The sequence below is a fragment of the Rattus norvegicus genome, chromosome 7, assembly GCF_021556685.1.
Source record: "Rattus norvegicus strain SHRSP/BbbUtx chromosome 7, alternate assembly SHRSP_T2T, whole genome shotgun sequence".
NCBI lineage: Eukaryota > Metazoa > Chordata > Mammalia > Rodentia > Muridae > Rattus > Rattus norvegicus.
Window position 1 is genome coordinate 123,727,501 of NC_141540.1, and position 16,255 is coordinate 123,743,755.

General features: G+C 52.8%; 1 protein-coding gene across 5 annotated transcripts in view; it reads right to left on the minus strand.

Moving 5' to 3' along the window:
* The window catches only part of Nfam1 (NFAT activating protein with ITAM motif 1), a 36,086-nt gene that overhangs the window by 14,567 nt on the left and 5,264 nt on the right, over window positions 1-16,255 (minus strand). For 2 of the 5 annotated variants that reach the window (XM_087559844.1, XM_087559843.1), the window contains exons 2-4: window positions 5,947-6,267; window positions 4,685-4,797; window positions 115-213 (exon numbers count right to left, since the gene is read on the minus strand). In XM_087559844.1, coding sequence (XP_087415970.1) covers window positions 115-213; window positions 4,685-4,797; window positions 5,947-6,267 — 533 coding nt within the window. Of the gene's footprint in view, window positions 214-3,851; window positions 4,174-4,684; window positions 4,798-5,946; window positions 6,268-16,255 lie in introns of those variants that run through there. The other 3 variants (XM_087559846.1, XM_087559845.1, XR_015625810.1) reach the window with 2 other exon arrangements.

The window sequence follows — 16,255 nt, forward strand, 5'->3', positions numbered from 1 at the left end:
TCTGTAGAATCACCATGTCCATTTTGCAGATTAGGAATTTGAGGCACTGAAATACCCTACAGCCAGTCAGGCCCTGGGTCAAGTCTGAGAGAGGTAGAAGGACCCGGGACTCACCGTGTAGATGGATTCTGCTGGAGGCTTTGTGGTTCCGATGGTGGGTTTGGGACTAGGGCATGTCTTAGCAGTGTGCTTGCCCAGAACCGCTATCTGTTTCTGTGGGGAGAAGGGAGCCAGGGCTGTCAAGGCTGCGAAGAAATAGCTCTCCCTTCTCCCTCCCCTTACACACTCCATCAGGCGGGAAGCATTGTCAATTGTCATGGGGCCACACAAAAGTTAATCACTCAACACTTGCCACCCACCCTCTCCAGGGAGAGGAGCCTGAAGCTAAAGGAAGCTGAAGAAGATGCACGAGAGCCATTGTCACAGGCAGAGTGTCTGACTCTGGGGAGACTGGGCCTGGACCTAAAGCCAAATGGTGGGTGGGCCCCGAGTGGATGCCAGCCAGCCCCTCGCTGACTGTGCATCCTGGAGGAAGATGTTTCCCTCTAGCTGCAACGTCTTCAGCAATAGCTCCCCTTGGCAAGACGACCGCAAAGCTTCAAGGAGGGGACAAAGGGGAACCACCTGATGGCATTCTGAAACCCTCTGTCGTCCACCTCAGATTTGCTGAACACCCTCTGTTGCCTGGACCATGTGAAAAGGTGGACACATTCCTGCCCTCCTGAACCTAAAGTGTGCAGGAGAAGGGGCAATGTATAGGTAGCAGCTTTACCACAGCAGAGCCTCCTGCACGCAGGGACTCTGGCGAGAGATAGGGGTGGGGAAGGATGAGGACCGGCCTGTGTTCAGCACAAACAGGGGAGAGGGCTCCAGACAGAAGCACAGGAGGCAGGCAGGACTGAGGAACTTCAGGAGAGGTCAACCTAAGGCTAAACGCCCTGATGGGCAGGATTGACAGGCAGGGCGGTGTGGACAGCAGGAAGCATAGAGGGCTCTAGGTAGGATGCCTGAACCGAGCCGACTTTGGGAAGCTCCCCGAGGCTGAAGCAAAAGGCAAGTGGAATTGGAGAGCGCTGGGTCACCCCGCTGGAAAAGCGCAGGGCTGGGGCGACAGTCAGAGGGAGGCGGTCTGGACGGCCCCCTCATCGCAGGCACCACACTGCCAACAGTGGAGCAACAACGGTCTCATCTCAGGGCAGGAGCTAATTAAAAACCCTGGCCACCTGCCAATCCCAGCCCATTTACTCCCAGATTAGCACTCAAGAGCTACTTAACTCGCAGGCAGAAGCCGGCGCCACCCCCAGTCTCAGCGTTGTACATCTCTGAACACGGAGCCAGGCGGGGAGACGTGCCTTGTTGCTCCTGCTCCCCGACAAGGGCTCCCAGGTCACCTCTGCTCTGCACATGAACCCCGAGAGGGCAGAGGTTGGCTGAGACCACACAGCCCATAACTGACGGTTGGGGGCGGAGAGGGGGACTTGAACCTTCGTCTGTGTACATTAAGATACCAACCCACCCTGGTGCTACCTAGGTTGTTGTCTTCTATTTTGTGATAATTTGCAGGCCTCGTACAGACAGGGGCTGCCATCTGTGTGTGGTTTATGATTCAGAAAGAACCCTGTCCTCGTCAACTGTCACGGATTTACCATTTAACAGAGAGGGAAACTGAGGCCTGTCAAGCCAGTAAGAGGCTCCCCGTAGAGGAAACACTGGTTTGGTAACTCCTTGCACTCACTGTCTGTTCCCGAAGACACCATCACAGTCAGGCCTCTAGGACCCTCAGGGTACATTGGTACCTCCTTCTAGTCAAGATGGCTAGGGTCCTGGACCCTTCCTTTCTGAGCCTGCTTGTGCAGATGCCACGGAAGCTGAAGGACAGGTTACAGGCAGTGGCTATTTGGAGGCTACCTGGGTAAGTGTTGGAGACAAAGCTGGAAAAACACAGGTCTTGGTATGAGGCACCTGTGGGCTGTGGTGCCTGTCTTCCTCCGTGCTGGGCCTGGATGGCACTGAAGATCCTATGGCCTGCTGTGGTTGCCCCTGAGAGCTCAGAGAGGTGAGCTACACTGTTGGCCTCAGGAAAAAGCTCAAAGCCACAGGGGGCTGCAGATTGTTAGGGGTATGCACAGGAGGAGGAGGAAGGAGGGAGAGGAAAGAGAGCAGTGGGGAGGAAGGGATACAGGCAAGGACAAGGCCACAGAATACCAAATGACACAGGTTTCTTTACTGGTAGGGGACTGGAGAACAGTGGGAGCCACCAGAGATGGAAATGGTCAGATTTGCTCTCATCCACCTTTATATGCAGGTGCAAGGTGAACTGAAGCTTGCGGACAGTGGGGAGGAGGTCAAAGGCTCTCCCATCCCTGTCCAGACAGCCAGCCAGGACGCCTAAGCTGAGGTGGGACTCCTATAGGGGCAGAGGAGGAGCACTGTTGAAAACTCGGTTGGTTTTGATGAGGGGGTTGGGGATGCTCTCCGTCCCTTGGAGCCAGCTCTGTTGACCTTAGGATCCTGATCCCAAGCAGCCCAAATGAGCCCTTTAAGGTTGTGATTATCAGATGAGTACGCCAGCTAGGGCAGTTTCTCCCACAGTGCCTAACTCTGTTACCCATGCTCCCTCTCCCCTGTAGGATGCAATGAAGGTCAGCAGATCTGGGCTGAGACCTAGCTCTCTGTATACTGCCAGCAGCTGGCCAAGAAGCCTGCTAGACCTCCTTGGAATGGTAGCCATGACATGTTGTCACCTTGCCCTTCTTGTGCCCTAGTTAGCTCCTATTCGTCCTTCAGGAATCAGCATGTACATATCCCATAATTCCTTCCACCAGCACCTACTACGTGTCAGGCACCAGAGACCAGTCCCTTGTCCTGGGGGTTGGGGGGTGGGGTGCACTCAGGTGGGGAGACAGCAGAAATGTAGAAGCCAGGGGTTGTATAATAGACTGGGGGGAGGCAAGCAAGGAGCCTGAGTAGGGTCATGGGGCTCAGGCGGGGTGGGGGAGAACGGACCGGACCTTGGAAAGGCTGAAGGATTAGACGTGGGAACAAGTGGACAAGCCAAGCACAACTCTAGCTAGGACTTAATCCTGAGCCCAGGGGTGCTGGAAATGGTCAGATTTGCTCTCATCCACCTTCATATGCAGGAGGCTTACAGGCATGCAGAGTGGGTTTTTTTGGACACAGGAGGTGAAGATACCATCAGCCCCGTACATCTTTAGTCACCACGCTCACTACAGGGAGGTCCAGAGCTTGGGAAGGGGCCTGGCAGCTCATCAATGTATGAAAATGTAAGCCCCAGGGCAGAGCAGTCACACAGGTGCACACAGGGCTCTGAGAAAATCGTCCAGGAACTGCCAGGACCACCACCACTGGCGCCATGCAGGTGGAGTTGTCACACCTGTTTCCACGACAGAAGATCTTCACCCTCTCAGGAGAGTAGCTGTCCTGGTGCTCAAAGGAACTGAAGCCTACCCTCGCATCCCACCATCACCCCTTTTCTCCACAGACAGGATGCTGGGAATTGCCTGTGCTTGTAATCTTGAAATCTCTGTGGGAGAGATCTCAGTTGAGGAACGGAGGCAGGGAGGAATTGATTACCCTATCCAATCTTGTAGAGCTGGTAAGGGGCAGACTTAGAATACAAGCCTAACCCCGAGATTGCGCTCTCAAGCCCCTTCCCCGGCCCCCACTTACCTCCAAGCAGGCTATCTTGAAATTTTAGTCTTCCTGTTTCCCTTGGGTTCCTCCTAACCTTTAATATAATGCCTGGTGCATAGTAGGTATCAGCTAAGGTCCACTTAAGAAGTTAATCCATGTGTTTACTAAAACCCATGAAAGGACCCTGCAAATTACACTTCCTTCAGCAGATTTACTGAGTACCAACTATGTACAGAATCCGAGAGCACAGGCTGTGGCTGCCACAGGGAAGAAGTATGAGCCGAGAGACCACTGAGAGAGGGTGAGAATGAGGGGTACCCCAGTGGGGAGTCAGCTCTCCCAGGCAGCCACCATGAACAGAAAACAGCCAGGCAAAGAGCTGGAGCAAACTGTCCCCTTCATAAGGCCCCCCAACTCTTATACTCTGTCGTGTGCTTTCTATATGGCCATGGGCAGATCGTAGCATCTCTGAGCTTCCCTCTATGGGGCTGTGAGTTGAGAGGAAATGTCTTCATAGATCTATGGAAGGGAACACAGGAGATGTGTGGGTGGGCTGGGCACACAGCATCTCTTAGTCTCTTTCACTATACGTTGCTGGATATCTGGGTAGGGCTCTGTCTGGGAACAGCGTGAGAGCCTGTGTCTTCTCCCACATTTTTTTTTTTTTTTTTTTTTTGGTTTTTGGTTTTTCAAAACAGGGTTTCTCTGGCTGCCCTGAAAATGGCTCTGTAGACCGGGCTGGCCTCAAACTCAGAGATCCGCCTGCCTCTGCCTCCCAGCATTGAATGGAAGTGTACACCACTACCACCCAGCTTCTCCCAGATTCTTAGAGGAACGAGCAACTCAGAAGAGTCTAAAGAGCCCCCATTTCTTTCAGTAGGGTCAAAGAGGGTCTGTGGGCTGATGGAGCATCCTCCCCAGGGTCTAGGATGTGACAGGAGCAGCCTCTGGTCCCAGAAGCCTCCCCAGTTCCATAGTATGGGCGTGGGGAGACTCAACACAATATGTTATATGTCCACGTGGTCCTCACCTTCTTCCAGAACAGCAGCGCCGTGCCCAGCACACCCAGGACACTGAGCAGGCCGGTAAAGCTAAGCAGCAGAGCCTCCTGGACCTTGAATGAAGGTGGCTGGTACCCTGTGTCTGAGAAGGATGACAGCAGAGAGCAGAGGGTGAGTTTCCCAGGAGGAATGGACGCCTACCTGACCCACCAGCCCCCAGCCCCAAAGCCTCACATTACTTTTGACCCATTTCTAACTCTACAACTCCCGAGTTTGTCAAGGACCCTCTGACACCGTTCAGGGCTTTGGCTTCACTCCTCTATATGTTGACAGCCCTGGTTCTCTAAGGACAAGGGTGGGGTTACTTGCTCCTTTAGTGGCCCTGCCCCAGTGAGCTGGCATCACTGAGGGCTGCCTAGGGGATCCCGTGTGAGTCATATCATCTTTGGGGCCTTCCTCCCCTGTATCTGAGATAATGGTTATGTGAGCATGTCTTGTGTGGGTCGAGGGAGACAGGCTTACACTGGCTTACAAGGAAAGTCACACCAGGGGTAGACAAAGGGCAAGCCTCCCCTCCTCCTGAGCTCCCCCTCCACCCTTCTTCCCTGCCTCTATCTAGCTGGCAGAAATGCACAGAGAATGACCCACTCGTGGGCCCAGATTAGTTACTTAGACAGTGCCTCCCATCACCAGGCTGCAGCCCTCACAGTCTCTCCGGTCCAACATTGCTCAAGTCTGTAATGGGCAGAGTACTGACATGAAAATCAGGCCCAAGTTCACATCCAGGCAAGCACTAAGACAGGAATTTGAACCTGGGTCTGAGGGATTCTGGAGTCCCCAGCCCTTTCCAGTGAGACTCACAGAAGAGGGTAGAGAAGGATCCAAGGCTTAGACCACAGCTTGCTCTTATCATTGGGGGCGGGGGGGTCTCATACCACTGAGAATCAGAGCTAGAAGTCATTTTCCGAACAATGCAAAGCAAATGCTCACTCAGGCAAGGATACCCTCAAGTCCACGTGTGCGCATGCCTAACCCTTGCCTGCACTGCTAACGGATCTGGCACCAGAGGTCTGAGTGACCTCTTGCAAGTCACTTGTCCAAGGCAGCTAGAGGAAGATCCTCATTCTGGGCCCCTTCCCTTTTAACACCAAGGCAGGTGCCTGGCATGCCCGAAAGATGGGATGCTTCTGCTCTGTTTGCAAAGCTGGAAGATAAGACAGGGGGATGGCTGGTGGCTCAGCTGGTGGCTTCACATTCCTTCTGCCTGGAAGGATGTGAGAGGAGGCCTTACCTCTGACCAGAATGAAGATGCCGTCGCTCTGACTTATCACATGTCCTTTGACTCTGCAGTAGTAAGTGCCTGTGGCTGATGCATTTGGCAGGCTGAGTTGAACCATGCAATCCATGGTCTGGTTCTCCATGCCAGGCCTGGGTTGGCAGGCAATTGGCTTCTCCGAGCTTTTCTCGCCATGGATATCCATGTAAAAGAAGCTAACGGTGAACATGAAGATCTCGGTTCCTAGGAAGTTGTGGATTTTGCAGCTAAAGGACATATCCGTGTTTGCCAGCAAGACCCTGATAGGAAGGCCGGTATGGGTCACTGTTATCCCTCCTGTGGGGGGGACAACAGGGTCAAGCGACAGCTCGATGGACGTTTCCTCACCCCACGTGTGCCTCCTGCATGTTTTACTGCACATCGCGATTCATCAAAGAGACTCCATTTCCCCAACACAAGGCAACCAGGCAAGAGCCTTGATGGAGGAAGACTGAGAGTCACGAAGGACAACCACTGGGTCAGATTCTTCAGAGGAAGGGGGTAAAGCAGAGAAACACCCAAGGCTGAGGGAACCTCAGAGTCTGTGCTCCTAACCCTTCTCCTTCCTACAGGACAAAGGGCAGCCCCATTTGTTACACATAGAGGCCTAAGGAGCCAAAAGCTAGTGAAGAAGCAAAGAAAAGTGTCCCAAACACTTCCTGGCCAGGGACAGAGGGAGCAGGTCTTCCCACCGCTCTACCAGCCAGGGGAGACTGACCAGGGGGCAGAGACAGGCTATTCCAGGAATCAGGCCTCTGAGAACTTTGTCAAGTCTCTATGTGGTGTGTATGACAAACCGCTCCACAGGGAGCAGTCCTCCCACCACACAGACCTGCTAATATGTGGCTTCTCAGTGTTCAACACCCGTCACCAGGCCAGTTCCACCGAAGCCATCCCCGATATCCCATATTCATCCAAAACCAGTCTAAAGATCCCCAAACACAGCAGGCTGGCCTGGCTAGGCCTCCCGCAGGCTTCTGGGATGCTGTTCATAATTGGAGCAGGGTCAGCAGCCACCACCCCCGACTTTGGCAGCCCGGGGCTCTCAGTTTCAATATTCCATGCTTCCCGGGGCCCTGCCTCTCCAGCAGCTAAAACAGCAGACAGTTTTTAAATTGAGGTCGGCAGCAAGCAGCCAAGAACACGAAGGCCGGCTTGTTAATCGGGAGAAGATCGTGCATTTTGAGACGCTTAGAGAGTCTCAAGATTTATTTTGCTGAGGAAACCGAGCTGTGGGCCTCCTGCCTGTGGTGTGGGCTGGCCTAGAGCCAGGAGGGTCTTGTCTGGCCTCTTCAGCTTTCCCCTGGGGGTGGGGGAGGAGGGCCTTCAGGGGAGGCAGGGCCTCCTGAAAGACTCCAGAGCAGGGGGAGGGGGTGGATTTTCCGGTAAAATCCTTACAGCTTTGAAGAAGCTGATATTTTGAATTTGCTGTTGAACCTGTAAGAAACACTCCATCCCCTAAGGAACTGGGGGTACCAATAGGGCCCTGATCACTGTCAGAGTGGGACGATGGTCACTTTGGAGTATTGACTGAGGAGCTCTGCCAGGTCCTTTTCCTAGCAAGCAGTCCCTGTTCTGAGTTTCCCTGGGGCAGGCACTGTCCTCTTACTCTTTCACCTCTGCTGCAGAGCATATGTGGTTTGTCTAGAGTGTGTACACCATATAATACTGGCACAACAGGATTTGTCATTAAGAAGCCTTGATTCAGGATAGGGGTGGTCTGAGTGACTTGTGTGGTGGTTTGAATGTGCTTGCCTCAGGGAGGGGCGCTATTAGGAGGTGTGGCTTTGTTGGAGTGGGTGTGGCCTTGTTGGAGGAAGCGTGTCATTGTAGAGGTGGGCAAGGAGACCCTCTTCCTAACCAAGTTAGGAAGTCAGTCTTCTCCTGTCTGTCTTTGGATGAAGATGTAGAACTCTCAGTTCCTTCAACCCATGCCTGCCTGGATACTGTCATGCTCTCCTACCTTGAAGATAACAGACTGAACCTCTGAACTGTAAGCCAGCCCCAGTTAAATGTTGTCCCTTATAAGCGTTGCCTTGGTCATGGTGTCTGTTGACAGCAGGAAAACCCTAACAAAGACAGCTGGGGAGAGGAGGTGGGGACAGGTGCTGTGGCATGATCTCCCGGGGTTCCAGAGGGACTGGAAAGCATATGAAGCCAGAGGATGGAGTGAACTCCAAATGATTAAGAGCACACCCACCCTGCCAGCGGCTCATCTGTCACACAGCCCGTTCCACCCTTCTCTAGCTGCTCAGTCAGTGTCTCCTTGTAACTACACACACCCTCTCTGGGGCCTGTCTGTGAACTCCCCCGCCCATGGTGCCCCTTACCCGGGGAGTTCTCTATTCAGAGCCCCTCTACCTGTTCCCCCTTCCTGTGGCCTCTATTTCTTCCTATGGCCAATTCCTGAGATCCTAGACTTGGTTCCTCAGGGGCTCCCAGGACCTGATCCTCCCAATGGGCTCTCACTAGGCCCCTGTTAGCCTGCCAGAGTAAGCAGAGCCTGGCTGGTTTCCCCAGGGTTTCCAGAGTGAAGGCTGAAGGTTGTAGTGCAACCAAGAGACCTGGAAAGTGGTCACGCCTCCTCCCCTGGGACCTTTTGGTTCTCCAGAGTTGAGGCCTCTCTCAGGCTAGGGGAGGTAGGCGCACTGGCAACGTGACAAAGACACCTTCCCATTTCTCCTGGCTGGAAGATACCCAGTCTTTAAAAATTACCCCCACTCAAGACCCCCTTCTAGAAAGTGATGGAATCTGCCAGTGTAATTAACCCGATCTTTACAATTTTGGAAACATCTACAAAAATAGATACCTGTTGTTCTACAGCCTTGTGGAATTTACTATTTTAAGGGTAAAGGGTTAGGACAATAAAAATTCCACAGAGACTTGGGAGTGGGAACCTCGGGCCCTGATGAAAGTGTTGTGTTGTGTCTAAAGGAGGAGAGAAGACGCAGCCCCTTCTATGTCATAAGCAATGACAACTGTCAGGAAACAGCCAAGAGCCAGGGGCAATCTAAGTGCACGGCAGACGAGTGACTGGCCTGAGGATGGAGTCTCTCTTGTTTCTCCTTTGTTGGGGTATTAACACCCCAAGGCCTGGACCACCTTGTGGATGCCCAGCCCCCTGCTTTCACTCCATTTGTCTCCCATGAGAAATGTCGTGAACAGCTCCCTGTCTGGCCACACTGTCCTGTGAGTGACACGAGCCAAAGGGCACGTAATCACTTGTCCGTGCCTGGACTGTGCCAACGTGATTGCTGCTGCTGGAATCTGACAGACTGCCTTTAGTGGCTGATGGCTTTTGAGCCTGGCTACTCCATGAACACTGCCTACCCTTCCCTCTCCTGTGCCTAACTACAACACCACTGTTCATGACTCCTACAGATTTGAGCTCATATAACCCCCCTTTCTTTTCATTTAACATGTAATTATTTAGCATGTGTGCATATGTGTGTATGTGTGTGGTATACATGTATGTGTGTGTGAGTGTGTACATGTATGAGTGTGTGTGTGTGTCTGTGTGTGTGTGTGTGTGTGTGTGTGTTCTCTACTATGAGTTTGGCGGTCAGAGAATAACTTGAGTCTGTTCTCTTTTTCTACCATGCAGATCCCAAGAATCAAACTCGGGCCATCAGGCTTAGTGGCAACCATCTTCCCCACTGAAACTCTTCCTTCCTTCCTTCCTTCCTTCCTTCCTTCCTTCCTTCCTTCCTCTCTCCCTCCCTCCCTCCCTCCTTTCCTTCCTTCCTTCCTTCCTTCCGTCCTGGTTTTTTGAGACAGGGAAGAACCGCAAATGGGGGTGGGATGCCCAGGACCGAGAGGCAACAGCCAGACTTGATTCCTGGCTCTGCTGCTTAAAAGCTATGCAGCCTCGAACAGCTTCGCTTCTCTGAGCTTCAGTAGCTCCTCTCCAGCAGGGGAAAAGGGCAACACCAGTCCCCGGGGCTATGGTGGGAAGGAATACTCCTGCAGACACAACCACAGCAGAGCAAGGGGAAGGAGAGGACCTGTCCTGACCCAGTTTTGCCACTGGGGTGGGTGTCACCTTGGAGTGTCAACTGGTGGCCAGGCCTGGAGGCATCCAGCTGGGTGTGTGGTTTTTGTGAGGGGCTCCCTGGAAAGGTAGTCTCTCCACAGCTGTCTCCTGATCCTCCTCATCCCTGCCTGTTTTCAGTCTCCTGGTTGGGAAGGACGCAGCCTATCACCTCCGGTACCTGATTCCTTCCCTTTCAGGTTCTTCTGACTCTGTGGCGACTTTATCTGACGTCAGGGCTGGGTGGAGACACCAGGGACCTCTGTGCTAGGTCCATGATGGGGAACAATTTGTAATCAGAGAACCTCATCCAAGAGCATAGGCACCCATTCTGACAGTCTTTCTTGGTGTGGCTAGTTAAACCCCACTCTGACCATTTCCCCATGAACAGGGGTACCCTCCCTTCTGGCTTTTCCAGAGACTCATAGGCTCATTCTAGCCCTGATCCTTGATCCTTTCTGAGGAGGCCCAGGAAGGTATCTGAAATGAATTCACAGGGTCAAGACAGGCAATTTATAAAGGACAGACCATGGAGGGCACATTTCACACGGAGTTGGGCCTCTGCGTGTGGCCGGGTTTCAGTTATTCTCAACTGGGTTCAGACAGGGTCACCCTAAAACATGCAGCTTCTGACTTAGGGTTTCTGTGGCCTATAGTCCCTGCTTTTGGAGGAACCCTCTTCACATCCAGGCCCCCTTTCTGAGCTATGCTTCTGGATACAGGGCGATAACAGAAGCTGCTGTCTCTCGGGCAGAGTCTGCTTTCACAGACAAAGTAACGAAGGCTCGGGAGACAAGATGAGGTTTGCCCAAGAAGCAGGGCTATGAAGTTAAGATGGTACTGTACTCTGTCTGCCTGAGTCTCGCCCCCTTCCCCTCCCCCACGCTCCCAATTATGCTGGTTTCTAAAATATCTGAGCAAGCAAACCTCAAATGAAAGAGACATTCTTAGGTGGTGGTACACACCTTTAATCCCAGCACATGGGAGACGGGGGCAGGCGGATCTTTGTGAGTTTGAGGCCAGCCTGGTCTACAAAGCCAGTTCCAGGACTGCTAGGGTTCTGTTACACAGAGAAACCCTATCTTGATGAAAGAAAAAGAAAGAGAGAGAGAGAGAGAGAGAGAGAGAGAGAGAGAGAGAGAGAGGAAGGAAAGAAAGAAGGAAAGAAAGACAGAGACTATCTTTAAAGGGAGCTGAAAGATTAGAGGTCACTTCCCTAAATGTGGGTTATCAAACAATCAGACAGGGCAGACAAGGTGGAGCAGCTGAAAGGAAAGCACTGACCTGGATCCTACAAGCATGGGGCGGGCTGCTACTGTCAGCTCAGGGAGACCCTACAGCTCTACAGGAAGTGAACCCATGAACCCTCCACAGTCTTATGACAATGCTAACCAAAAGTCCTCCGGTGGCTCTTTAAGGAGGAAGCGGATGAGAGGAATAACTTTGCAGAATGCCTACTGGAGGTGCAGAGAATAAAAGCTTAGAGTCTCACCTCACCGGTCTCACCCCAACTCTGCTCCAGCTGCCTGACCTCGGTAGTGAGCTCTCCAGAATCCAGCAGCCCCTTCTGAGCCTTGGCTGGCTCCCAGCCCTGCTTGCAACTCAATCCTTCCCACAGCACTGAGCGAGTGGTAAGGGCCCAGGCGTGCTGATCAAAGGGATCCGCCCTGACTCAGGTCGATTTTAAAGGAAAACACTTTGATTTCAGGCTCCAAAAGAAAGCCGTTCCCACGGTCTTTATAGGAGGCCTGGGGGTTGCCCTCCGATCTGTTCTTGCAGCTCTGATAGCTACGACTCTTTAAAGGGTCCTCAGGAAGACGCAGACTGCTGGCTGCCGGTTTGTCCCTGAGTCCCAGCCGTGTACCAGAGTGTGAATCTTAGGGCACCTCAGGGCAGCCAGCAAGCCATTCATGACAAGGCAAGCAGTCGCCAAGTGGCTGGCGCGGGCGTTGGAAGGCGACCTTTGAACGGTGAGTGTCTTACGGAGTTTTTAGTGCTAATGTTCTCCAAATGGCACGCTCAGGATGGGCTGTCATGTTGTTCAACACCTCTGAATCACAGCTGCACACAGATGTGGCTTGGCTTCACGCCCTTCCCACAGCTTGGCTTCATCTCATTCTCACGGTTCTAGACCCCAGACCCCAGAGCGCAGGAGAGCCACATGGAGACACAAACCAAATGAGCTTTGTGGAAGGTTCAGCCTGGTTGAAGTTCACAAGTGTTCACCGGAGTGTTCTTGCTTTGACCCCCTTTACTGGCTAGCTGGTGAGCGAGACCCCAGTTGGCCGGGGATTCAGGGTCTCCCTTTCCACACATCTGTACCCTCACAGGGTACTAGGGTGGGTTGAGATAGTGACAGAGCTCAGCTCGTCCTTGAATGGGGATGGGTGATGTGGCGTGAGGACCCCCAAGGGTCCTAGGAAGGGGGATGAAAGACACAGCTAGAAACAATAGAGGGGAAGTCTCTGAGGGTATAGAAACCCAGAGGACAGGCCTCTTCTTGTCCTTAGAGGGGACAAGAGCTTTCTGGGGAGAGATCCTTTGGACTGGGTCATTGTTTTCTGAATTAGAATTCTTCAGGTTTCTCCCCACCTCCTCCCTCCATAAAAGTGAAACCAGTTCACCGGATCACCATAGAGATTCTGGAAACCACAGGGAAGGATCAAGAAGAAAGGCGGGCCTGTCTGCAGTTCGCCACCCTGACAGAGCAGCTGCGAACATTCTGATGTCTTTCTTTCCCATCTCTTTACCAGGCTGAACTTTGAAGGAAGAAAAGAGTGGGAGGCAGCCTGGTGGGGGAGGGGCGGGCAGGAGGGTTTCAAGCACAAGAAAGCTCTCTCGAGTAAAAGCGTCTAGAAGTTTCCCCACAGGGCACTGTGTCGGGGCACGGAAGAGAAGGTGGTGAGAGAAAAAGGTTTACTAGGATGAGCAGGGCATCAGGGTCTGCAAGAGGTTGGAGAAAGCAGGGGGTGGGGGCGGGGTGGCTATAAAACAGGCATGACTCTGGGAGCTTTCACAGTAGACAGAAAATGTCATCGCATTTTAAAAAGAAGACGAGAGAATACCACGGAGTTCCAACCAGTAGACCTGGGCCACCTAAAACCTCCCCAGCATTAGCAATTCATCGGACTTCTTCCCTTCGGCCTCCTTTTAGAATACAAGCCCGGGGTTGGAGATATAGCTCAGCTGGCAGAGTGTTTGCCTTGCATGCGTGAAGCCCCGGGTTCAATCCCCAGCATGGCATAAACCAGGTGTGGTAGAACGTAGCTGGGCAGTAAAGGCAGTGGGCGGTAAAGGCCGGAGGGTCATGAGTTCAAAGTCATCCCTGACTACAGAACAAGTTTAAGGGCAGCCTGAGCTTCAGGAGACCTGTCCTTAACAAGTAGAGCTCTCATCCTGGTTCCTCAGTCTCCATTCACCCGGCATCCTGCACTCTCAGTTGCTGCCCACCACTCCCTCAGTGTCCAGCGGGGCCTACTCTTTTCTTTTTCCCTGGCCATAGCTTTGCAGGCTGCCTCTGTTGGTGTCAGAAGAACGATGCTGCTCTGTGACACTCTCTCTCTCTCTCTCTCTCTCTCTCTCTCTCTCTCTCTCTGGTCTTGACTCTTGACCTACAAACCCTGTCTCTGTGGCTTCCCCTCCTCCTGGGCTCCCCACCTACTCTGCTGTCTTTGATATCCTTAGCTGTTCTTACCTTGTCACCTCCCAGGATCCTCTTAAGGTCCTTGCTTGGCCCAGCCTAACCTGCCCTAGATGGGCTCAGCTGGGTCCTGAAAGTGGAGGGATGGTTCTTTCTGAGTTCGTGCCCCTGGGGACAAGCTCCTAGAATTGAGTCTGTGAGAAAAGCCACTGTCCTCTGGTCCCCAGGCCCCTTGGCACAAAAAGGTCAAAGAAGGGAGCTTGGTTAGTTAAAGGCCATCTGAATTTTAAATGCAGGCTTTTGCCCACCCTGACTTGGTGAGACTCCGCCTACATAATGGAGGCCACCTTTGTGGACTCAGCAGCAGTAGACAGCCTAGGATTTGTCCTTCCTTTCTCTACTAGAGAACACACCATTTTCAGGCAGGATAGGAGCAGCTACCCAACCAAGTCAACCACTTCCAAGCACCCTGCAAGGCCACAGCACCTAAAGCAAAGTCACCGAGTATGGAGACCCGTCAAATAGACCAGTGAACCAGGATGCCCCCCGTGGCCCACGTCAAGAGTCCCCACGGGATGCTAAGTCAAAGCCATTCCCTCCTGGACCTGCAACCTTCATCTGGGACAGGCCCTATGCTGACACGCAGTGTCAGAGAGGAGACTAGACCTGGCCCAGCCTCGGCTCTGCTGAGGGTGTGTACAGACTGACTCTGTCACCTGCAGGAGGTCTGGGAAGACCCCAATGAGACCTCAGACCATGAGGTTTCTAAACCCGAGGCACAGAGGAGAGGGTGTTGAGGGAGAAATGCTGGGCCCTTAGAACTCCACTGGGCAGGGGACAGGGTGATCCCACCCTGCGAAGTGAGCACTAAGCTGTACCACTCACTATGCAGGTCTAGGGTCTCACAGTGACATTGAGGGTATCAGCGGTACCAAACATGACCTTCTGCCATAGCTAGCAAGTGGTTTGCACGGAAAGCTGCTGAATACCTCAGCAGGGTGGGAAAGGAGATGGAGAGTGGTCAGGTAGCTTGGCCAAGGTCTCCAAGAACTCACCTCCAGGCTGGCCAGGCCATTTGACAATGTCAAGTCTTTCCTGACCTCCTCAAGCTCACCTGGAGTTTCCCCTCCCCTTCCTCTGGCTGCAGCCGCCACTCCAGTGCCTGGTGGCCACAATCCTATCACAGTAAGCCTGGTCTAGGGCCACCAGGAGCAGGAGAATGGCAGATCCCACGCTCGCTTCTGTGTTTCTCCAACACCCTGCTAACTCCCACTCATGAGACACAAGAGACTTTATGCCAGAGAGGAGCCTCAGTGTAAGAGAATAGGGATTCATTCAGGCCGATGTCTAACCAGGATGAACAGTTGGACCCCCCATCTTCTGGGGCTATTCTGGGGCTGATAAACTTAATTTAGCTGCTGTTGTTACCCTTTTCTGAGGATCCCCTGGGTAATGAGCACCGTGCTGGGAACCCTGGATGTAAAGTCAGAGAACTGTATGTGGTTGCTATTCAGTGGACACTCAACATTCGGTCACATGGGATGACAGAAGTGACTTCAGTGGGAACACGTGCCCTGGAGCCCAATACACAGAGGCACACACACACACACACACACACACACACACACACACACAGCACACACACACCACAGAGGAACACACACACAGCACACACACACCACAGAAGAACACACACACAGCACACACACACCACAGAGGAACACACACAGCACACACACACACACACAGCACAGAGGCACACACACACACACACAGCACAGAGGCACACACACACACACAGCACACACACACCACAGAGGCACACACACACAGAGGCACACACACACAGAGAAGCACACATATACACAGAGACACACACACACACACAGAGGCACACACACACAGAGGCACACACACAGATACACAGAGGCACACACACACACACACACACACACACACACACACACCACAGAGGCATACACACACAGAGGCACACACATAGAGAGAAGCACACATATACACAGAGGCACACACACACACAGAGGCACACACACACACAGAGGCACACACACACAGAGCATACACACACCACAGAGGCACACATACACACACACGCACAGCACACACACACCACAGAGGCACACATACACACACACGCACAGCACACACACACCACAGAGGCACACACACACAGAGGCACACACACACAGAGAAGCACACATATACACAGAGACACACACACAGAGGCACACACACACACAGAGGCACACACACAGATACACAGAGGCACACACACACACACACATACACACACACCCCTGGAGACCACGTGCATACTCATAGCCTCAAACAGGATGCTCCTGAAATGCCCAGCCTAACTGTAGAAACTACAGCGTATTCACTTAGCAGGACATTCTATGGCAGGTGTGCACACAACATTATAGGCTTGTGGGACATAACAGTTCTGCCCCAGCTACACTCTGTCATCATAGACAGTCTATGAAGAAGCACTGCTCTGTCCCAGTTATGGGCATGGGGATTTGAACTTGGAATGTAACCTCCATGTCACAAAATATTTTTCTTTCGAGTCCCATCCCCAACCACTTAAAAAAATA